Raw genomic sequence first — 24,643 nt, 5'->3', positions numbered from 1 at the left:
TTGTGAGTAGGAAGAAAACTCAGTAGCAAAGACCAGTAAGCTAGAAAAGAGATATAAAGTGAGGAGAAAGGAAGGGAGGGGGATATTTAATAGGATGGTATTATATATATGTAAGTAGAAGAATAGATTAATGGGGGTAAAAAGGCCCAAATGAGGTCAGAGGAAGAGATTGAGTAAAGGAAATGTGGAGGCCGGGCTAATCAAAATCTAAGAGGATATAAATAAATCATATGGAAACCTACTTTTTTGGACAATGGAACACTGTGGAGCTGTAGATTGTTGCTAGAAAATTTTCAGTGCCAGGTATGGGATACCTTCCAGTGAGTTGTTAGCCAGGGAGGTCCCTGATTCCCCCAAAACATTATAGGCCATTGCTGAGGCTCTTGGTTTCCCACCAGGAATAGATGCTAAGACCCTATTGCTGAAGACTCCACATACTTGGGCTGCAAGGTCACTGAGAAATCCTGCTGGAACTGAGATGATATCCTCTTCCATGTATATCAGCTGACAGAAAGCTGGAAGAAATATGGGGAAGAGAGAAATCACCAGTGAAGATACTTAACAGTGAACACTGCAAGTCCTATATTTGGCTAGCCAGGCCAAAGGTGCCAAGGGGTGCAACAGTGGCATGTCTGTCATGGTGGAAACCAAATGCCCCCTAATTGTACTGGAGGCCAGCTCCATGGGAGAGAATAAATCCCTGATAATGAAGAAAACTTAAAACAGGGGTAGTCATGAGTCCTAGGGGTATAACATCTCCTGCTGTCTGGCTAAATGTACGTACTATGCTCATCAAACTGCTGAGTAAGCACTTTTCTTAGTATTCATACCTACATATTAATGCTACTCTCACTTTGGTTGAAAAACTTCTCTTTTCATATGGCAGTGACCTTGGGATGACTCAGAAGGCATCATGGTGCTGGGAAGAAGTGACAGGAATGCTCAGCACTGCATTATCTCTCTCACACCTTTCAAGGCTCAGGGTCCATTGCAGAAGAGGTGGCAGAAACAATGTAAGAGCCAAAGAAAGGGCAGGACTCCTTACAACATGCTCCTCCAGACACAAAATGGCCTGGATATCCGTGACCTCACAATGCCTGACACTACCTATACAAGACCATCATAATAGATAATTTGATGTCATCATCATAAGAGATGACATCACTCTATTTACAATAGCTAGGAAATTGAACCAGCCTAGATGTCCCTCAACTAGATGAGTGGATAATGAAGACATGGCACATTTATTCAGTGGAGTTCTAGTCAATGGTAAAGAAAAATGAAATTATAAGAATTTTAGGAAAATGCATGGATCTGAAAAGGTTTATAGGTAATGAGGTAACCCAGGCTCAGAAAGCCAAACATCACATGTTCGCTCTTATATGAGGATCCTAGCTACAAATGATTGGATGTCTATGTGAGTAGGAATAAAACTCAGTAGCAGAGGCCAGTAAGCTATAAAGGGGATATAAAGGAATTAGAAAGGGAGTTAGGGGGACTTAAGCAGATGGTATTGTATATATATAAGTAGAAGAACAGATTAATGGATATGAAAAGGCCTAAGTGAGGTCAGGGGAAGAGACTGACTCAAGGAAAGGTAGAGGGAGGGCTCGTCAAAATCCAAGAGGATATAAATAAGTCATATGGAAACCTACATTTTTGGACAATGAACACCCACTCAGAAGCCATAGATTGTTGTTAGAAATTTTTCAGTGGTAAGGCTGGGATACCTTCCATTGAATGGTTGGTCAGGGAGGTCACTGCTACCCCAAAACATTATAGACCAATGCTGAGGCTTTTGGTTTCACATCAGAAATAGATGGTAAGACTCTATTGCTGAAGACTCCACATATTTGGACTGCAAGGGTACTGAGAAATTCTGAGGAACTGAGCTGAAAACTTCCTCCATGTAGACCAGCTGACAGAAAGCTGGAAAAAGTTATGCTGCATGCATTTCCATGGGACAGAGAGAAATCACCAGTGGAGACACTTAACAGTGAATACTGCAAGCCTTAAATTTGGCCAGCCAGACCAAAGGAGACAATGGGTGTAATACTGGCACGTCTGTTATGGGGGAAACCAACATCTCTCTATGTGGACTGGAGGCCCACTCTATGGGAGGGAATACATCCCTGATACTGAAAACCTACAACAGGGGTAGTCATGAGGTCTAGGGATGTAATGTCTGCTATAATGTCTGGCTAAATGTATATACTATTCTCACCAAACTGCCCAGTAAACACTTCTCTTAATGTTCATACCCATATATTAATGCTACTCTCACTTTTGGTTAGAGAAACTTCCCTTTTCAGATGGCAGTGATCTTGAGATGATTCAGAAGGCATCATGGTGCAGAGAAGAAGTGACAGGAGTGCTCAGCACTGAAATATCTCTATCACACCTTCCAAGGCTCAAGGTCCATTGTGGAAGAGGTGGTAGAAGGAATGTAAGAGCCAAAGGAAGGATAAAATGGCCTGCATATCCATGACCACGCAGTGCCTATTACTACTACCTAAGACCATCATGGCATGAAGAAAAGATAATGACATCAAAATAAAAGAGAAACTGATTGAGAGGGGGGAAGGGATATGATGGATAGTGGAGCTGCAATGGGGAAAGTGTGGGGGGGAGAGAATTATCAAAGATTATTTTCTACATCTATGGAAGTTGTCAATAAAAAATAAACTTAAAAAATGAAGCAGTGTTGGGCTGGAGAGATGACTTAGCGGTTAAGCGCTTGCCTGTGAAGCCTAAGAATCCCGGTTGGAGGCTCGGTTCCCCAGGTCCCACGTTAGCCAGATGCACAAGGGGGCGCACACGTCTGGAGTTCGTTTGCAGAGGCTGGAAGCCCTGGTGCGCCCATTCTCTCTCTCTTCCTCTGTCTTTCTCTCTGTGTCTGTCGCTCTCAAATAAATAAATAAATAAAAATTAAAAAAAAATGAAGCCGTGTTGGGCTGGAGAGATGGGTTAGCGGTTAAGTGCTTGCCTTGAAGCCTAAGGACCCCGGTTTGAGACTCGATTCCCCAGGACCCATGCTAGCCAGATGCACAAGGGGGCACAAGCATCTGGAGTTCGTTTGCAGTGGCTGGAGGCCCTGGCTCGCCCATTTTCTCTCTCTCTCTATATCTGCCTCTTTCTCTCTGTCTGTCACTCTCAAATAAAAATAAACAAAAAAATTTTTTAAAAAAAGGAGCAGTGTGAATAAGAAGTGAAGACGACCAAAGCCACATGCCTCCGCATCCCCATGTTCAGCACCTACATCCTCCCCCCACCCTAATTGCCACCATGCCCAAAAGAAAGGCGGAAGGCAATGCTAAAAGAGATAAAGGGGCTGGAGAGATGGCTTAGTGGTTAAGCGCTTGCCTGTGAAGCCTAAGGACCCCGGTTCGAGGCTCGATTCCCCAGGACCCACATTAGCAAGATGCACAAGTAGGTGCACACATTTGGAGTTCGTCTGCAGTGGCTGGAGGCCCTGGCACACCAATTCTCTCTCTCTCTCTCTGCCCCTTTCTCTGTAACTCTCAAATAAATAAATAAAAAAAATAATAAACAAAAAAATTTTTAAAAAGTAAAAGAGATAAATCCAAGGTGAAGGACGAACCACAGAAAACATCAGCAAGGTTGTCTGCTAAACCTGCTCCTACAAAGCCAGAGCCCAAGCCTAAAAAGACCCCAGCAAAGAAGGGAGAGAAGGTACCCAAAGGGAAAAAGGGAAAAGCTGAAGCTGGCAAGGAGGGAATAGTCCTGCAGAAAACAGAGATGCCCAAACAGACCAGGCACAGAAAGCCAAAGGTGCTGGAGATGCCAAGGGAAGTGTGTGCATTTTTGACAACTGTGTACTTCTGGTGACTGTACAGCTTGAAATACTGTTTTTATCAAGTATTATAAAAATACAGAATTTTGTTTTACTTGTTTTTTCAGCTATGTTGTTAGCACACAGGACACTTCATTGTTTTAGGGAGGAGGGGGAGGAACAAGTGTCACTAACAGAAGGTCTCCCAAGCTGGAGTGATGGGAAAACACCTTTCCCTGCTAGTTTTGAAAGATTCCCCTTGGCTCTGGGGAGGAGGGATTCCCTTGGGTTGACACAGTAGCCAACCTTGGCACAAATGCCTTGTGGCATGAGAAAACTCAAAGTACATTTTTATGTCCCCCCGCCCCCACCATCAGCATAGACTTAACTCCCTTAAAACCAGAGTCCTGTTGGTACCTAATCCCTTCACACTGGTTCTGCCAGTGTGTCAGATGATCTGGACTTTGCAGTGACATCATTAAGATGATGGTGTTCCTGGCAAGAGCTGTGGTAACTTTTCTAAATGATTGTGGGTTATTCAGATTAATAATTCTTCCATTTTCATTTCATTTCCTAAAAGTCAGGGTCAGCTTGTGAAAAGTTGTTAAACAACATGCTCAATGTGAAATGTCAACCCTCACTCTAAACTCCCCTGTTCAGAACATCACATGAAGACTTCATTGGATTTTTAGTGGCTTTCTGATTTTGGTACTTCATACAAGAAGGGAGTTTGAAAGTTCATGTACACTGTTACTGTGTGTCTGCCCATATACTGCCTGAAATACCATGACTGTTCATGAAAAATATCTTTAATAAAGCTGGATTCAGTTTGAAAAAAAAAAAAAAAAGAAAACAACCCAAAACTTTCAACCACAAAAAAACCTAGTTATTGTCTGTTTGATTAGATAGGTTAATCCCAGAAGACAATAAGGTTTATAATTTAAACTGACAGCAATTCCCAAATACTACTTTACTTCACACTCTGACCTTCCCATTGTATCTTTCCACTCTTAAAGAAAAATTAGCAATAATTTATAATTAATCTCCAATGTTTTCATTGCTATGCATTCCTTATTTATAAATGTCACTTCCATTTTCTACTGTCACTAATATAGCATATCAGATATTCAAATTTTGCCATATTTATTAATATTTATTTAATATCTTAATATTTTAATAAAGGCTATATGGTATTTGTTAAAAGCAAACAAACAAAAACAGGAGCTGTAGTGTGCTTCTATAATCCAAGCACTCTAACAGAGTTGTGAAGAGCACAGAATTTCCTCGCAGCTCTCTGCATATCTAGGGGAAACAACATCAGTGTGAGATTGAGAGAAGTCCTGCCTTAAATGAGGAGGGAGAACAAAGACAGACCCCAAAATTTCCTCTGATCTCTATATGTGGACCTGGGCACACATACACTGTAGTACATGTGTGTCCACATTCATACACATGTTTATATATAAACACATATACGTACATGAATAATCAAGTGATAAAACTAGAAATTAACAGTGAGAAAAATTATAGGAAGTATTCAAATACAAAGAGAATGAGCAGTGAATAAATAAAAAGAGAATACCTTAGAGACATTTCTTTTTTTTGTTTTATGAAATTTATTAAATATAGATAGATGGATAGATAGATAGATAGATAGATAGGTAGTTGACAACTTCTATACTTACAGACAAAAACCCATGGCATTTCCCTTCTTTCCCCCACTTTCCCCTTCATAACTTTGCTCCCTGTCTTATCCACTGCCATAGGCTAGATTTTCATGTCTTATTAAGAATATCCTGAATTTTGATTGACCCTCCCCCTGTTGCCCTTTTTTTTTGTTTGTTTTTTGTTTTTTTGAGGTAGGGTCTCTCTAGCCCAGGCTGACCTCGAATTCACTATGGAGTCTCAGAGTGGCCTTGAACTCATGGTGATCCTCCTACCTCTGCCTCCTGAGTACTGGGATTAAAGGCGTGCACCACCATGCCTGGCTCTTCCCTTCTTTTATACACTCTCTTCTCCTATCCTAGCTTAGGCCTTTTCCCTCCCTGAAATCTGTTGTTCTGCTTACATATATACAATACCATCCCTTTAAGACCTTCCCTTTCCTCTCTCCCTTATAGCCTTTTCCTAGCTTACATTCTATTGATCTACATGTCTGTCTTTGTGCCAATACCATGCTAAGTTTGAAAATCTGAAAGAAATAAGATGATTTCCTTGATTTATATGACCTGCCTAAATTAAATCAAGATGAGATTAGCCACTTAAATACACCTATAACAAGTATGGAATCCAAGCAGTTATCAAAAATCTCCCAACTAAGACTTCCGGTTAAGATGACGGTGTAGGCACCACGCCAAAGCAGCCTAGGGGGAAAAAGACCAAAAAAAAATGCAGCAAAATACACACTTTACTAAAAAGTGAGGTGTATAGGAAATTGAAATAGCAGGGGAGAAGTAGAAGAGATGCAGAGCATCCAGAGCCGTACAGGCCGGCAAAAGCGGCCCCAGCAGGTCCACCAACTGCAGCGGTGGCAGCGGCGCACCCGAAAGCTGCCAGGCTCAGCTCGAGCCACAGGAAAAGCCAGGTGCGGGGAGCTTCCACTGACACTGGAGCTCTCTGCAAACTCTAGAAACGTGAAGGGAGAGTGGCAGAGAACAACAGAGGAGCAGATCACAAGGTAGAAGAACATGTGGAACGGTGAGAGAGCTAGAGCAGCTGTGGCTCCCTCCCCTCCCCTACTGCCTGAGCCCAGCTCCAGTGAATAGAACAACAGTCCTGGGAACTGGCCACACCAACTTGAGCCGACAGTGGGATCCAAGCAGGAGCAGGGTCTGGCAGCAACATCAGTGGCTACGGCACCTGCAATAGTGGCCCCAGCAGTGGTGAAGACAGTAGTGGCAGCCTCAGAGGCAGCAGTGGCAGATCCAGCAGTGGCAGCTATAGCAGCAGCAGTGACAGACCCAGCAGCAGCAGCTTTAGCAGCAGTAGCAACAGATCCAGCAGCAGCAGCTCCAGCAACAGCAGTAGTGGTTCCAGCAGTGGGGGTGCTGTTCTGTAGGGTCACAGTTGCCAGGCTCAGTTTGCCCTGCAGGAAAAGCCAGTGTCCAGCTCCAGAAATCGGGACAGCAGCCCAACAACCCAGCAAGCAACTTGACTGAGACCAAAATCATCCAAAAAGGTAACTGGGATTGATTGCACGAGGGAAGGGTCTCACTTGGTCAGAAGCTGACTTGGATCCCTCAACAGAACAGAAATCTTAACCTCTTTGTTGCTAGTGGATCTGGTTGTTATAATAACTACTCTTGCATAAATATTCGGTGCTGCTTTTGATTGAATGTGTACAGTGTTTAGTTAAATTTTAGAATATATCTGTATTTTGTTCTACTCAGTCTATTTGAATACTCCCATAGCAGGGAAACTCAATCCCTAGGAACACCTTAAGAGAGCCTTAAGACCACACCTAACACCTTAAACTCCTATCCTATATAACATCAAATTAAATGATACAGCTAAGAATACCTAGCTAGCTATAAAATCCAAACATTAACTTAATCCAAGATGCAAAAATATATACATTATGCACAAGAAACACTAAAAAGCAGGACAATATAAATCCACCTAACAATATTAATGCATCAGAAATGACCTCCAGTGAGAATGAGTCAGAGGAAATGCCTGAGAAAGATTTCAAAACAATGATTGTAAATAAGTTCAAAAAACTCAGAGAACAAATCAAAGGAGTCAAAAAGAAACTCAAAGAGGAAATCAAAGGAATCAAAGAAGATGCAGGACACCAATTTCATGAAATAAAGAAGGCAATACAAGACATAAATAAGGAAGCAGAAATAATAAAGAAAAACCAGTCAGAATTACTAGCAATGAAAAACACAGTTAATGAAATAAAAAACTCTGTAGAAAATCTCACCAGTAGAATGGATGAAGGAGAGGACAGAATATCTAAGCTAGAAGACCAGGTGGCAGATCTAATAAAGTCCAACAAAGAGAAAGACAAACTTATAGAAAAGTATGAGTGAGAATTTCAAGATATTCGGGACACTATGAAAAGATCAAATATAAGACTTCAGGGCATAGTAGAAGGAGAAGAATTCCACTCCAAAGGCGTAGTAGGCACCTTCAACAAAATCATGGAAGAAAATTTTCCCCAAATATAGAAAGAGGTGCCAGGGCAGATACAAGAAGCCTTTAGAACCCCAGCCAGACAAAACCTGGAAAGAACCTCTCCTTGCCATATTATAATCAAACTACAAAACACAAAAACAAAAGAAAAAATATTGAAAGCAGTTAGAGAGAAAAATCAAGTTATCTACAAAGGCAAGCCTAACAGGATTACAGCAGATTACTCAACACAAACTTTAAAAGCCAGAAGGGCTTGGAGTGAGGTATTCCAAGTTCTGAAAGATAACAACTGTCAATCAAGGTTACTTTATCCTGCAAAGCTATCCATCAAATAGATGGAGAAATGAGGACATTCCATGATAAAAACAGGTCAAAGGAATATTTGAAGACAAAACCACCTCTATAGAAACTACTTGATAGATTTCTCCATGCTGAAGAAAAGGGAAAACACACATATACGGAATCTGGAAAAAATAAGCAATACTCAAATACTAGTTAACACAAGAGAGCAAAGGTAGAACCAGAACCACAAAAAAAAAAAAGGAAAATATAAACACACACCTTTCAATAATATCTCTTAATATCAATGGCCTTAATGCCCCAACAAAAAGACATAGGTTTGCAAACTAGGTTAAAAAGCGGGATCCTACAATTTGTTGTCTCCAAGAAACTCACCTTTCTACAAAGAATGGACATTATATTAGGGTGAAAGTTTGGAAAAAGGTATTTCAAGGAAATGGACCTAGAAAACAAGCAGGGGTTGATATCCTAATATCTGACAAGGTAAACTTCAGTCCAACGTTAGTCAAAAATGATAGGGAGGTCACTTTATATTGATTAAAGGGCACACTCCAACAGGAGGACATTACAATCCTAAACATATATGTACCTAAAATGGGGGCTCCCAAATTCATCAAACAAACACTATTAGAACTAAGGTTACAGATAACACCAAACACAGAGGTGGTGGGTGACTTTAACACCCCACTCTCGTCAATTGACAGGTCATCCCAGGAAAAAATAAACAAAGAGGCATCTGGACTAAATGAGGTCATAGAAGGAATGGACCTAACAGATATATACAGGACATTTCATCCAAAGGCTGCAGAATATATATTCTTTTCAGCAGCACATGGGACATTCTCTAAAATAGACCATATATTAGGACACAAAGCAAATCTTAACAAATTCAGGAAAACTGAAATAATTCCTTGCATTCTACCTGACCTCACTGGAATTAAACTACAAATCAGTAGCAAGAAAGGCTATAGAGCATACACAAAATCATGGAAACTAAACAATACACTACTAAATGATGAATGGGTCAATGAAGAAATCAAGAAGGAAATTAAAAAAAAATATATATATTCAAATGATAATGACAACACAACATATCAAAATCTCTGGGACACAATGAAGGCAGTTCTAAGAGGTAAATTATAGTCTTAAGTGCCTATATTAAGAAATTAGAAAGGTCACAAGTAAACGGCCTAATGCTTCACCTTAAAGCCTTGGAAAAAGAAAAACAAGGCAAACCAAAAATCAGTAGGTGGGAAGAAATAATAAAGATTAGGGCAGAAATTAATGAAATAGAAACAAAAAAAAAAAAAATCCAAAGAATTAATGAAACAAAGGGTTGGTTCTTTGAAAGGATAAACAAGATTGATAAACCCTTAGCAAATATGACCAAAAGAAAGAGAGAAGAGACACAAATTAATAAAACCAGACATAAGAGCCGGGCATGGTGGCGCATGCCTTTAATCCCAGCACTTGGGAGGCAGAGGTAGGAGGATTGCTATGAGTTCGAGGCCACCCTGAGACTCCATAGTGAATTCCAAGTCAGCCTTGGTTACAGTGAGACCCTACCTCGAAAAACCAAAAAAATAAAATAAAATAAAATCAGAGATGAAAAAAGTAACATCACAACAGATTCCAGAGAAATTCAAAAAATCATAGGGACATACTATAAAAGCATATATTCCACAAAGTATGAAAATCTGAAAGAAATGTATAATTTCCTTGATTTATGACCTACCTAAACTAAATCAAGATGAGTTTAATCACTTAAATAGACTTATAACAAGCATAGAGATCCAAAGAGTTATCAATAATCTCCCAACTAAAAAAAGCCCAAGCCCAGTAGATTCACTGCTGAATTTTACCAAACCTTGAAAGAAGAGCTAACACCATTGTTTCTTAAGCTTTTCCAGGAAATAGAAAAGGAAGGAATTGTACCAAACTCCTTCTATGAAGCCAGCATAACCCTGATACCAAAACCAGGGAAAGATAGAACCAAAAAATAAAATTACAGAGCAATCTCCCTCATGAACATAGATTTAAAAATTCTCAAAATATTGGCAAACAGAATATAAGAGTATATCAAAAAGATCACTCAGGGCTGGAGAGATGGCTTAGCGGTTAAGCACTTTGCCTGTGAAGCCTAAGGACCCCGGTTCGAGGCTCGGTTCCCCAGGTCCCACGTTAGCCAGATGCACAAGGGGGCGCACGCGTCTGGAGTTCATTTGCAGTGGCTGGAGGCCCTGGCATGCCCATTCTCTCTCTCTCTGTCTCTCTCTCTCTGCCTGTCTCTCTCAAATAAATAAATAAAAACAAACAAAAAAAATTAAAAAAAAAAAAGATCACTCAGCCTGACCAAGTAGGCTTTATCCCAGAGATGCAGGGATGGTTCAATATACGCAAATCTATAAATATAAAACATTATATAAACGGGTTGAAGGACAAAAATCACATGATCAGGGCTGGAGAGATGGTTTAGCGGTTAAGCGCTTGCCTGTGAAGCCTAAGGACCCCGGTTCAAGGCTTGATTCCCCAGGACCCACGTTAGCCAAATGCACAAGTGGGCGCATGCATCTGGAATTCGTTTGTAGTGGCTGAAGGCCCTGGCACGCCCATTCTCTCTCCCTCTCTCTATCTGCCTCTTTCTCTGTCTGCTGCTCTCTAATAAATAAATAAAAATATTTTCAAAAATCACATGATCATCTCCTTGGATGCAGAGAAAGCATTTGACAAAATCCAACATCCCTTTATGGTAAAAGTCCTACAGAGATTGGGAATAGAAGGAACATATCTCAATATAATAAAGGCTATTTATGACAAGCCTACAGCCAACATATTACTAAATGGGGGAAAAGTGGAAGCTTTTCCACTAAAATCAGGAACAAGACAAGGGTGTTCACTGTCCCCACTTTTATTTAATATAGTTTTGGAAGTCTTAGCCATAGCAATAAGGCAAGAGTCACACATAAAGGGATACAAATTGGAAAGGAAGAGATCAAGTTATCATTATTTGCAGATGACATGATTCTATACATAAAGGACCCTAAAAACTCTACTAGCAAACTGTTAGAGCTGATCAAAACCTACAGCCAGGTAGCAGGATACAAAATAAATACACAGAAATCAGTAGCCTTCATATATGCTAACAACAAACACACAGAGGATGAAAGTAGAGAATCACTCCCATTCACAATTGCATAAAAAAAAACAAACAATAAAGTACTTGGAATAAACCTAACCAAGGAAGTAAAGAATCTCTACAATGAGAACTTTAAAACACTCAAGCAAGAAATTGCAGAAGACACTAGAATGTGGAAAAGCATCCCTTGTTCCTGGATTGGAAGAATCAATATTGTGAAAATGGCAATCTTACCTAAAGCAATCTACACATTTCATGCAATCCCTATCAAAATTCCAAAGGCATTCTTCATGGAAATAGAAAACACAATCCAAAAATTCATTTGGAATCACAAAAAACCTAGAGTATCTAAAATAATACTGAGCAATAAAAGTAAGGCTGGTGGTATCACCATACCTGATTTTAACCTGTATTACAGAGCCATAGTAACAAAAACAGCATGGTACTGGCACAAAAACAGACCAGGTATATCAGTGGAACAGAATAGAGGAGCCAGATGTAAGTCCAGGTAGCTATAGCCACCTGATATTCGATAAAAGTGCCAAAAATACTCATTGGAGAAAAGACAGCCTCTTCAGCAAATGGTGTTGGGAAAACTGGATATATATCTGTAGACGGATGAAAATAGATTCTTCTCTCTCTCCACGCATAAGAATTAAGTCCAAATGGATTAAAGACCTTAACATCAGACCTGAGACTGTGAAACTGCTAGAGGAAAAAGTAGGGGAAACCCTTCAACATGTTGGTCTTGGCAAAGACTTTCTGAATACAACCCCAATTGCTCAGGCAATAAAACCACAGATTAATCACTGGGACTTCATAAAATTACAAAGATTTTGCACTGCAAAGGACACAGTGAAAAAAGCAAAGAGGCAACCTACAGAATGGGAAAAAATCTTCGCCAGCTATATATCTGATAGAGGATTAATATCTAGGATATACAGAGAACTCAAAAAGTTAATTAATAAGGAATCAAACAAGCCAATCAAAAAATGGGCTATGGAGCTAAATAGAGCATTCTCAAAGGAAGAAATATGAATGGCATATAAGCATCTAAAAAGATGTTCTACATCACTAGTCAACAGGGAAATGCAGATTAAAACTACATTGAGATTCCATCTCACTCCTGTCAGATTGGCTACCATCATGAAAACAAATGATCATAAATGCTGTTGGGGATGTGGAAAAAGAGGAACCCTTCTACACTGCTGGTGGGAACGCAATCTGGTCCAGCCATTGTGGAAATCAGTGTGGAGGTTCCTAAAACAGCTAAAGATTGATCTTCCATATGACCCAGCTATAGCACTCCTAGGCATATATCCTAAGGACTCATCTCATTTCCTTAGAAGTATGTGCTCAACCATGTTTATTGCTGCTCAATTTATAATAGCTGGGAAATGGAACCAGCCTAGATGTCCCTCAACAGATGAGTGGATAATGAAGATGTGGTACATTTATACAATGGAGTTCTACTCAGCAGTAAAGAAAAATGAAGTTATGAAATTTTCAGAAAAATGGATGGATCTGGAAAGGATTATACTAAGTGAGGTAACCCAGGCCCAGAAAGCCAAGCACCACATGTTCTCTCTCATATGTGGATCCTAGCTACAGATGACTGGGCTTCTGTGTGAGAACGAAAATACTTAGTAGCAGAGGCGAGTAAGTTAAAAAGGAGATATAAAGGGAAGAGAAAGGAAGGGAGGAGGGTACTTAATAGGTTGGTATTGTATATATGTAAGTACAGTGATTGTGATGGTGAGGTAATATGATGAAGAATGGAATTTCAAAGGGGAAAGTGAGATGGGGGGAGGTATTACCATGGGATATTTTTTTTTAAATTTTTTTAAATTTTTATTAACATTTTCCATGATTATAAAATATATCCCATGGTAATTCCCTCCCTCCCCACCCGATATTTTTTATAATATGGAAAATGTTAATAAAAATTGTGAAAATAATAAATAAATAAAGAAAATACAAAACCGCAAAGAAAAAAAAAAATCTCCCAACTAAAAAAAGTCCAGGCCCAGACGGATTCAGTGGTGAATTTTACCAGGCCTTCATGGAAGAACTAACACCAGTGATTCTTAAACTTTTCCATAAAATATAAAAAGAAGGAATCCTACAAAGGTCCTTCTACAATGCCAGCATCACTCGGATACCAAAACCAGGGAGATAGAACAAAACAGAAAATAACAGACCAATCTCCCTCATGAACATAGATGCAAATGTTCTCAACAAAATATTGGCAAACAGAATACAAGAATATATCGGAAAGATTATTCACCCTAACCACGTAGGCTTTATCCCAGAGATGCAGGGATGGTTCAACAGAATCAAATTGATAAATGTAATACATTATGTAAATGGACTGAAGGACAAAAATCACATTATCATCTCATTTGATGCTGAAAAAACATTCGACAAAATCCAACATCCCTTCATGATAAAAATCCTACAGAGACTGGGAATAGACAACATAATAAAGGCTATTTAGGACAAGCTGTTGCAGTCAGGTCCGCATTGCTGGTAGAAATCAACCAACCAAGAGCAACTTGTGGGAAAAAAGGTTTATTTTGACTTACAGGCTCAAGGCGGGAGCTCCACGATGGCAGGAAAACGATAGCCATATATTAATGCTGCTCTCAAATTTGGTTAGAGAACCTTCTCATTTCAGATGGCAGTGACCTAGGGATAATTCAGAAGGCATCATGGTGCTAAGAAGTGCTCATCACTGCAATATCTCTATCACATCTTCCAAGGCTTAGGGTCTATTATGGAAGAGGTGGCAGAAAGAATGTAAAAGCCAAAGGAAGGGTAGGACTCCTTGCAATGTGCTCCTCTAGACACAAAATGGCCAGGATATCCATGACCTCAGTGTCTGACACTACCTACACAAGACCATCATAAGAGGAGGAAAAGATCATGACATCAAAATAAAAGAGAGACTGAAAAGCTGGGTGTGGTGGTGCACACCTTTAATCCCAGCACTTGGGAGGCAGAGGTAGGAGGATTGCCATGAGTTCAAGACCACCCTGAGATGACAGGGTTAATTCTAGGTCAGCCTGGACCAGAGTGAGACCCTACCTCAAAAAACCAAAAAAAAAAAAAAAAAAAGAGACTGATTGAGAGGGGGAGGGGATATGGTGGAGAGTGGAATTTCAAAGGGGAAGTGGGTGGAGGGAGGGGATTACCATAGGATATTGTATACAATCATGGAAGTTGTCAATAAAAAACAAATTAATGTAATAAAAAGAAAGAAAATGGAGGGCTGGAGAGATGGCTTGGTGGTTAAAGTATTTGCCTGCAAAGTCTAAGGACCCAGGTTTGATTCCCCAGGAGCCATGTAAGCCAGATGCACATATGTCTGGAATTCATCTGTAGTGGCTAGAGGCCCCTGGCATGCCCATTCCCAATCTCTCTCTCTCTCTCTCTTTTTTATCAAGGTAGGGTCTCACTGTAGCCCAGGCTGACTTGGAATTCACTATGTAGTCCCAGGATGGCCTTGAACTCACAGCAATCCTCCTACCTCTGCCTCCCGAGTGCTGGGATTAAAGGTGTGTGCCACCATGCCTGGTATTCACTTCTCTCTTAATAAATAAGTAAATACATAAATAAATATAAAATAAAAACGTTAAAAGTTTTGTTTTAAAGGAAAAAAATAGAAATGTGTACTGGAGAGATGGCTCAGTGGATAACATGTTTGCTGTGAAGCCTAAGGCCCAAGGTTTGATTCCCCAGTGCCCATATAAAACCAGATGCACAAAGTGGCACATGCTATAGTGGTTAGAGGACCTGGGGCACCCATACTCAATCTATGTATCTCTGCTTGCAAATAAATAAGTAAAATACTTAAAAACGAAAATGGTGGGCTGGAGAGACGGCTTAGCAGTTAAGGTGTTTTGCCTGCAAAGCCAAAGAATCCTTGTTCAATTCTCCAGGTCCCACATAAACCAGATGCACATGGTGGCGCATGCATCCGGAGTTGGTTTGCAGTGGCTGGAGACCCTGTGTGCCCATTTTTTTTTCTCTCTCTCTCTCTCTGTCTCTAATAAACAAATAAAAATAAAATCTAAAAAAAAGGAAAATGGAAATTCACGCTCCCTATTTTTAAGGAACTCTGATAATGAGTTATAAATTACTATTTACTGGGGATACAGAAATGGCAGGCCATTGTAACTAAAGTTCAATCTTTGGCTTACTTAAAAAATTTTTTTTAAAAGTGTTTTTGGTTTATTTTTATTTATTTATTTGAGAGTGACAGACAGAGAGGAGAGGAGGGAGGGAGGGAGGGGGAGAAACAGAGAGAGAGAGAGAGAGAGAGGGAGGGAGAGGAGGGAGGGAGGGAGAGAGGGGGGGGGTGGAGAGAATGGGCGCACCAGGGCTTCCAGCCACTGCAAACGAACTCCAGATGTGTGTGCCCCCTTGTGCATCTAGCTAATGTGGGTCCTAGGGAATCAAGCCTCGAAACGGGGTCTTCAGGCTTCACAGGCAAGCACTTAACTGCTAAGCCATCTCTCCAGCCCACTATTTTCTTTTAAAAATTTAAAGCAGTTAAAAAAATTGTATTTTTGATTTTTCATTCACTATGTAGGCTCATGGAATCTACAGGGAATTCCAACCTCTGCCTCCCAGGTGCGGGGATTAAAGGCATGTGCCACTACACTCTGCTCTAAAAAAAACTATTTTATTTATTTATTTGCAAGCAGGGAGAGAAGAGAAAGAATGGGCCCGCCAGGGTCTTTAGCCACTGCGAACGAACTCCAGATGCATGCACCATCTTGTGCATATGGCTTTATGTGTGTACTGGGGAACTGAACCCAGGCTGTTAGGTTTTGCAGGCAAGTGCCTTAACTGCTGAGCCATCTCTCCAGCCCTTACTAAGCAATTTTAGAAAATAGATTAATTTATTGTGTTTTCAAAAACTAAATTGGTGAGTGTTTCAGGAAGCTTTTTAGTAATATATATTTACAAAATAAAAACTGTATTTTGGGGTTAGGATGTACTTAGTAGAATGTTTGTGTAGTATGCACAAACATACTAGATTTGATCCCACCACTGAGCCACACCAGGCATGGTGTCCCTTACCTGTAATTCCAACACTCAAGAGGTAGAGGCTGGAGGCCAGCCTGGGGTACATAAGATTGTCTCAGAAACACACACACAATGTACTTCAAGAAAATATACAGGAAGCTATGCTACTTGTCTTTCTTCTCTCTCCAATTTATGGTGAGCCTCTTACCTCAGCTTCTGGAGGGGTGGGATTAAAGGTGTGAGCTACTACACCCAGTCTCTTACCACCTTTTCCTCAATCTGCCCCTCCCCTTCCTACTTTCATGTTTGTGTGTGACCCACTTAGTTTAGTTAGGGTTGCTTGCATCAAACCAGGTGGGGTTATTTACTACAGCATAGGCAACTTACCAGTGGCTACATTACTGTAGTAAATGACTCGCCATACCCCCGCAACCATTAGCTGCCAATAGCTCCTGTAGGAAGGGTAGGGTCTCTCCATTATGAAATGTTGACATATCAGTCTTGTACAGGAAAGCATAGGAGCTTTGAGCTCATGAGTGTAAATGACCATGTTGTGTCCAAAAGATAATGTTTCATAGCACTCTTCCACATCCTTCAGCTCTTATATACTTTCCATAATCCTTTCTTAAACTAAAATTATCTTGTCATTTGATTAATAAGACTGATGTAGTGGTTCATACCTACAACCCAGCAATAAGGAGGGTAAGTTGCGTTCAAGGTCAACCTGGACTAGACTGAGAGCCTACCTAAAATAAATAAATGGATTTAACATCTATCTATAATCTATCAATCAATCCTCTACCATCTACCTACCATCCATCTACCTATCATCTATCTATCAATCTATTACCTATCTATCTAATCTATCACCTATTATCTATACAGATAATCTATTATCTATCATCTATCTCTCAATCATCAATCAATCATCTATCTATATAATTTTTTTTTCAGGAGTATTATGGTCACTTTGTATATTTTGGCTTTTTAAGATGGGGTCTCATTTTGTAGCACTAGAAATAACTATATAGACCAGGTTGACTTTGAACTTGTGCCAATTCCGCCTCTGCTTTGCCAGTGTTGGTAATATAGGTGTGAGCCTTCATACTCAGTTTTTTTTTTTCCAAAGTAGGGTCTCACTCTGGCCCAGGCTGACCTGGAATTCACTATGGAGTCTCAGGGTGGTCTCGAACTCATGGTAATCCTCCTACTTCTGCCTCCTGAGTGCTGGGATTAAAGGCGTGTACCACCACGCCTGGCTCATACTGTTTTTAAAAATAAATTATTAAAAAAATCTTGGTGTGGGGATTCTGTCTCTGAGCTGTACTATACTCCCAGGCCCTTCAGGCCACTCTTCTGTCCTAGTTTAGACAGGCATGTTCAAACATGTGCAGCAGGATAATGGAAAAGGTAGAGGAATGGAAGAATCTGCTATTAACTACATGACAACACTGCTCATGAACATTTTATTCTTAGGAATAAATATAGTGCAATGAAACTATCCAGAACTAGATGTGTACTATACAGAAGGCAGGTACAATGGAGAGACAGCACAGTGTGCTTTGTTAGAACCAATTATTTTAAGTTAGAGAAAAATCACCAACTTGTCAATGCCATAAATTCTGGGAGAAAACATACTCATGGAGAAGAAATAGATACAAGTTTGAGGAGAGAAGTGACTTGTCACAAGTAAGAGTTTCTTGAGATAACTGTGGTGAAGAAAAACCACGCATGAGGCTCTACAATGTGCCATTTCTTAAGTTTGATGCCTCGTGGTAAAGAGTTCCTATATCAAGATTGATTTTGAAGGATTTCAGGTATGGGAATTTACATATTGTACATGGTTACCATTTAAACAATCTCCTATCAATATCTTTCTTCATTATCTCTATTTCATTAGTTATATATAATTTGCACAATATATCTATTATTAAAAATCATTTAACAGGTATAACGATTATAGCATTTGAATAGGCTGGACTCTATACTGCTTGGGTCAGATTTATTTTGAAATCACATTATCCAAGCAAAGACAAAACACAATTCATAAGACACAAAAATGAAAAAAATGAGTCCATTCTCTGCCTCATATATACACACATATATTCACAAAGTGGTTGACAATCTTTTTATACAATCCGTTAGATGAGGTCCAATGGCTGAGAACTCTATAATGAGACATACGGGCAGAAAGACTTTCAATATTTTTTTCCTTCAACTTTAATATCCTTTAGTTGGGGAGAGAAAGAAGTCCATTTTCATCAGCAGTATCTAGGATTTTACAGATCACTGGAGATTCAACCTAAGTAAGAACAGCAAAGTCATTAAAAAGCTAATAAGGTGAACATTTTAATTATTATTTATTTACATTTTATTTAAAGAGAGAATGGGCACACGCCAGGGCCTGTCGCTGCTTGATGCAAATTAAGTGTGTTCATGTATGTGTGTGCTTGTTTTCAGGTAGGGTCTCACTTTAATCCAGGCTGACCTGGAACTCACTCTATAGCCTAGGTAGGACTTGAACTTCTCGTGATCCTCTGACTTCCGTGTCCCAAGTGCTGGGGATTAAAGGCATGTGCCACCATGCCAGGCTAAATTAAGCCATAGGGGTGTGTGTGTGTGTGGCTTTTTTTTGAGGGTCTTGCTCTAGCCCAGGGTGACCTGGAATTCACTATGTAGTCTCAGGCTGGCCTGGAACTCATAGTGATCCTCCTACCTCTGCCTGCTGAAGGCTGGTATTAAAGGCATGTGCCACTAAGCTCAACTTACTTTTAAATATTTCTTTTGAGATTCAGAGGGGCTTTATTAAAGAAAGAGAAGGAAGTACAGAAAGCTCCTGCCATGTGGAAGACAGGATGGGGGAGAGCCCATTTTCTTAATTTATTATTTTTATTTTTAAAGAGATTATAAGAAAGTGAGAGAGGCAGAGGGAGAGAATTGGCCCTCCCTCAGCCACTGAAATCAAACGACAGACACTTGCGTCACCTAATGGGCAAGTGCAACCTTGTGCATACCTTACCTTTATGCATCTGGCTAAGGTGGAATCTGGAGAGTAGAAAATGGGTCCTTAGGTTTTGCAGGCAAGCACCGTAACCTCTAAGCTCTCTCTCCAGCCCCTTAATTTTTTTTTTTTCAAGGTAGGGTTTCACTCTAATCCAGGCTGACCTAGAACTCACTATGTAGTCTCAGGATGGCCTTCATCTCATAGTGATCCTCCTATCTCCACCTTCTGAGTGCTGGGATTAAAGGTGTGCACCATCACACCCAGCTTTATTGTTAATTTGTTAAAAAACATGTTTATTTATTTGAGCGAGAGAGGGAGTGTGATGAGCACACAAGGAACTCTTTACATTTCAAACTCCAGATGTATACACCACTTTGTGCATCTGGTTTTATGTGGGTACTGGGAAATCAAACACAGGCATTCAGACTTTGGAAGGTATTGGCAGGAAGATCACAAGTTCAAGGTCATCCTCAATTACCTAATGAGTTGAAGGCCAGTCTGGGCTACATGAAACCCTGTCTCAAAAAATACGTTTTAGGCTGGAAAGATGGCTTAGCAGTTAAGGCACTTGCTTACAAAGCCAAAGGACCCAGGTTTGATTCCCCAGGACCCACAGAAGACAGATGCATAAGATGGTGCATGCATCTGGAGGTTGTTTGCAGCAGCTAAAGACCCTGGAATGCCCATTCTCTCTCAACATCTTCTGCTTTCTTTCAAATAAAAACAAAATAAATAAACTTAAAAAAAAAACCTGTTTATAAAAATAAAGTTATCCATATGAGATGGGTGGATGTTGCAGTTATTTCTGTCCTTGCTGGACAAACTCCCAACCAAAAGCAGTCTATGGGAGGAAAAATGTTTATTAGTTTGCTTATTCTTTTCTTTTTTTCAAGGTAGGGCCTTGTTCTAGCTCAGGCTGACCTGGAATTCTCTATGTAGTCTCAGGGAGGCCTCAAACCCACAGCAACCCTCCTACCTCTGCCTTCTGGGTGCTGGGATTAAAGGCATGCACCACCACATCTGGATTTGCTTATTATTTTCATTTCTCATTCATTTCATATTCTCATTTTAGCCCAGGCTGAGCTGGAACTCACTCTGTAGTCTCATGCTGGCCTCTTAACTCACAATGATCCTCCTCCCTCTGCCTCCCAAGTGCTGGGATTAAAGATGTGTGCCATCATGCTGGCAGAAAAGTGTTTAGTTCAGACTTAGAAAATCCAGGGCAAACCCCTTTATGACAGAAGAAGCTAGCTCTGTTCCATAGATCTGTAACAGAGAGATACCACCAACACAAAAGCAAGCAAGCACTCCCAAGCTCAAACTGCTTTGAACACACATACTAGGGCTGGACTGAAGAGCCAACCCCAATGACATGACCCCCTAAACTGGGATCTACCTGTTGAGAGCTGCAATGGCAACTGAATTGAAATTGCAAGCTCAATCTTAATTTTAAAAAAATGCCTGAGCCTATGAGGCCATACATTCAAACTATCACAGTGGAGAACTTATTTTTGTCTTTAAGTAAATACAGCAAGAAACAAGGGAGGAAGGAAGGAATAAGACAGAAGTATGTGGGCTGGAGAGATGGCTTAGCAGTTAAGGTGCTGAAATAGTTTTTTTTTTTTTTAAAAAGAGGAGTATGTAGGGAGATCAACTACAACAAAAATGATAAAACATGGTAAAAAATTAGATGTATTTAAAGGAAAATATAACTTAAGGATATGTCAGATTTTGCAATGATCAGATGTTATGAAAATTATAAAACACTTGATAAAGATTACATGGAAATGGGAGATAACATGTGACCATAGGGAATTTTAAGCACAGAAAAAAGGAGTTTATATATAAAAAAGAACCAAATGGAAATGTCAGAGATTAGCAATCTGTCACAGATGAACTCATTCAGTGGACTGAATGCAGGAGAGGAAATAATAGTGGACTTTGCGCAGCTAATAAATATGACCCACATACAAATAAAAGGAAAGAAAAAGTGGGAATAAAACAAAGTCTTGAGATTTTGGGACAATTTCACATAAAGAAATTCAATCGGAATTTCAGAATTAGAAGAGAAAAGAAATGGGGCAGAAATAGTTTTTGAGAAAATGATGGCTAAAATCCTGAATGCTGGGATTAAAGGCATGAACCATGCCTGGCAAACCATTCTATTTATTTATTTATTTATTTATTTAAGAGAGAAAGTGGGGAGGTAGAGAATGGGCATGTCAGGGCCTCTAGCCACTGCAAACAAACTCCAGATGCATGTACCACCTAGTGCACTTGGTTTTATGTGGCTACTGGGGAACTGATCCTGAGTTCTTAAGCTTTGCAAGCAAACACCTTACCCACTGAGCAATCCCTTCAGACCATTTTTTTTAAGTTTATTTCTATTTTATTTATGTATTTATTTATTGAGAAAGAGAGACAGAGAGAGAGGTAGATAGAAAGAAGGGAGAGAATGGGCATGTCAGAGCTTTCAGCCACTGCAAACAAACTCCAGATGCATGTACCATCTTGTGCATCTGGCTTACATGGGTCCTGGGGAATCAAACCTGGGTCCCTTGGCTTTGCAGACAAATGCCTTTAACCACTAAGCAACCTTTCCAGCCCCCATCTTTTAAAATTAATAAGACTTGGATAGATACTTCACAAAAGTTTAAGTGCCAAGGCTAGACATTGTAGTGCATTCCTTTAGTCCCAGCACTCAGGAGGCTGAGGTAGGGGGATTACAGTGAGTTTGAGGTCAGCCTGGGCTAGAGAAATCCTGCCTTGAGCAAACCAAACCCAACAGAAGTATGAGTGTCAACAGCAGCATGAGATGATGTTTAACATCACTAGTCATATGAGGAAGGCAAATGAGAATCATTAAAATGATTACGAAAGGGCGGGAGAGATGGCTTAATGGTTAAGTGCTTGCCTGTGAAGCCTACCTGGTTTGAGGCTCGATTCCCCAGGACCCACATAAGCCAGATGCACAAGGTGGCGCATGAATCTGGAGTTCATTTTCAGTGGCTGGAGGCCCTGGTGTGCCCATTCTCTCTATATATAGCAGCCTCTTTCTCGCTCTGTCTGTCGCTCTCAGATAAATAAATAAAAACAAACAGAAAAAATCTTATTAAAAATGACTAAGAAAAAAGACTGTTGATACCAAGTGCTGGGTTGGAAATGGAATAACTGAACTCTCACATGTTGCTGGCAGGAGAATAAGATGGCACTAGCAAACTGGTGAACTGTTTGTTAAAACTGAAACATGTATCTGTCCATTATTTGGTTATTATTCAGAATAAAGAAAAACACATAAGCACAGAAAGACTCACCAAAAAAAATGTTCAGAGCAGAATCATTCATAATAACCAAAAGTTAAAAACACATCAATGGGCTGGGGGAGATGGCTCAGGTTAAATGCACTTGCTTGTGAAGCCTGCTGGTATAGGTTTGATTCCCCAGTATCCAAGTAAAGTCAGATGCAAAGGGGTGCATGCATCTAAAGCTCATCTGCAGTGACAAGAGGCCCGGCATGTCATTTTTTTTTCTCTCTTTGTCAATAACTAAATAAAAAAATATTTTAAAACACTAAATCAGAGCTGGAGAGATGACTCAGTGGCTAAAGGTACTTGCTTGTAAAACCCAACAGCTTGGATTTGGTTCCCCAGTGCACACATGAAGCCAGATGCACAGAGTGGCACATGCGTCTAGCGCTCATCTGAAGTGACGCTAGGCCCTCACATACCCATTCTCTCTCTCTGCTTGCAAACAAATAAAATTAAAAAAACTACCAAAAACCTAAATTAAATGTCTAGTTGTAACCTTGCCTTGAACCCTGCACCCTCAAAAAAAGGTAGTATCCTTAGATAAAAGATGAGGATTCTGCAATAAAAAGAGAATGAAGTACTTATATATCCACTAGCATGACTGAGTCTTCAAAGAAGCAAAGCACAAAACGTTACAGAGTTCCATTCATGTAGAATCTCAGCAGAAGCACACTTACTCTACAGTGCCAGAAATCAGAAAGACTGTGCGTGGAGGCGCACGCCTTTAATCCCAGCACTTGGGAGGCAGAGGTAGTGGATCACTGTGAGTTTGAGGCCACCTTTAGACTATACATAGTGATTTGCAGGTCAGCCTGGACTTGAGCGAGACCCTACCTCAAAACAAACAAACAAACAAACAAACAAACAACAAAACCAAGAAACCAGAAAGCGGTATCTTCTGGAGAATGGGAAAGAAGTAGGTTGCTTCACAGGGATAGGACAGACCTTTCCCTAGCACCCCACTTTAGTGCAGTGTCTGGACTTTGTAAGGAGAGACCTAGGCATGCTCACACATGGATATACACATACATGCAAACAAATAAATACATAAAATTTGAAAATGTTAAAACTTGTGGCTGTTTTGGGCTGGAGAGATGGTTTAGTGGTTAAGGTGCTTGCCTGCAAAGCCAAAGGCTCAGGTTTGATTTCCCAATATCCATGTAAAGCCAGATACATAAGGTGGTACATATGTCTGGACTCCATTTGCAATGGCAAGAGATCCTGTCATGCCCATTCTCCCTGTCTCTCTCAAATTAAGAACAAAACCAAAAACAAACAAAACTTATGACTGTGATGGCCGAGTGGTTAAGGCATTGGATTTGAAACTATTAAAACCCAACATTCATGCCTTTTATTTTTTGTAGTTTGTACTTTGATAACAGACACGGACATGTTGAGTCTTAGAAATTAGTCAATGTCCTTTTTCGATTTAATGCAGAAAATTCAAATGTGGTTCAGAATTTTTCTTTCTTTTATTAATGTACTAGGCTAAGCAATTACTCTACCACTAAGCTACATCCCAGCCCCGAAACTGAATTTTTTGTTATTTTCATTACTTACCCCAAGAATATACTGACAGGAGTGAGGCTCTAGCATATATACAGTAACAGCATGAGGAGAATCTGATTCTTTACACCTGAAACACAGGAACTATAAGGTACTGCCCACATCACAGATCACTTTTGTTATCTTCTTCAGCTACCAAAATTCCACTTAAATATATCCAGTAAAATTAAAGTGACATAATTTAACAGTTATTCATAACTATATTTTATATCCACATGAAACTTGTTGCTAAGAAACAGATGAAAAAGAAAGAAAGAAAGATTTGATGATTTAACTTACTTTAGTTTTACAGTCACCTGTCTTGGCTTGTCAGTTATGTCACAAATATCTCCATTCCCATAGAAATGTGATACCATCCTGAATTG

General features: G+C 40.0%; 1 protein-coding gene across 4 annotated transcripts in view; it reads right to left on the bottom strand.

Moving 5' to 3' along the window:
- Window positions 1-17,839: 17,839 nt before the first annotated feature.
- The window catches only part of Erlec1 (endoplasmic reticulum lectin 1), a 52,405-nt gene continuing 45,601 nt past the window's right edge, over window positions 17,840-24,643 (bottom strand). For 2 of the 4 annotated variants that reach the window (XM_004660160.3, XM_045137447.1), the window contains 3 exons: window positions 24,558-24,635; window positions 24,273-24,348; window positions 17,840-18,702 (listed from right to left, as the gene is read on the bottom strand). In XM_004660160.3, the coding sequence (XP_004660217.2) occupies window positions 18,631-18,702; window positions 24,273-24,348; window positions 24,558-24,635 (226 nt within the window). In that variant the 3' untranslated portion in view covers window positions 17,840-18,630. Of the gene's footprint in view, window positions 18,703-22,414; window positions 22,477-24,272; window positions 24,349-24,557; window positions 24,636-24,643 lie in introns of those variants that run through there. The other 2 variants (XM_045137446.1, XM_045137445.1) reach the window with 2 other exon arrangements.

The sequence above is a fragment of the Jaculus jaculus genome, chromosome 18 (assembly GCF_020740685.1).
Source record: "Jaculus jaculus isolate mJacJac1 chromosome 18, mJacJac1.mat.Y.cur, whole genome shotgun sequence".
Lineage (NCBI taxonomy): Eukaryota > Metazoa > Chordata > Mammalia > Rodentia > Dipodidae > Jaculus > Jaculus jaculus.
The sequence above is the reverse complement of the archived record's forward strand: the minus strand, read 5'-3'. Positions and strand labels throughout refer to the sequence as shown.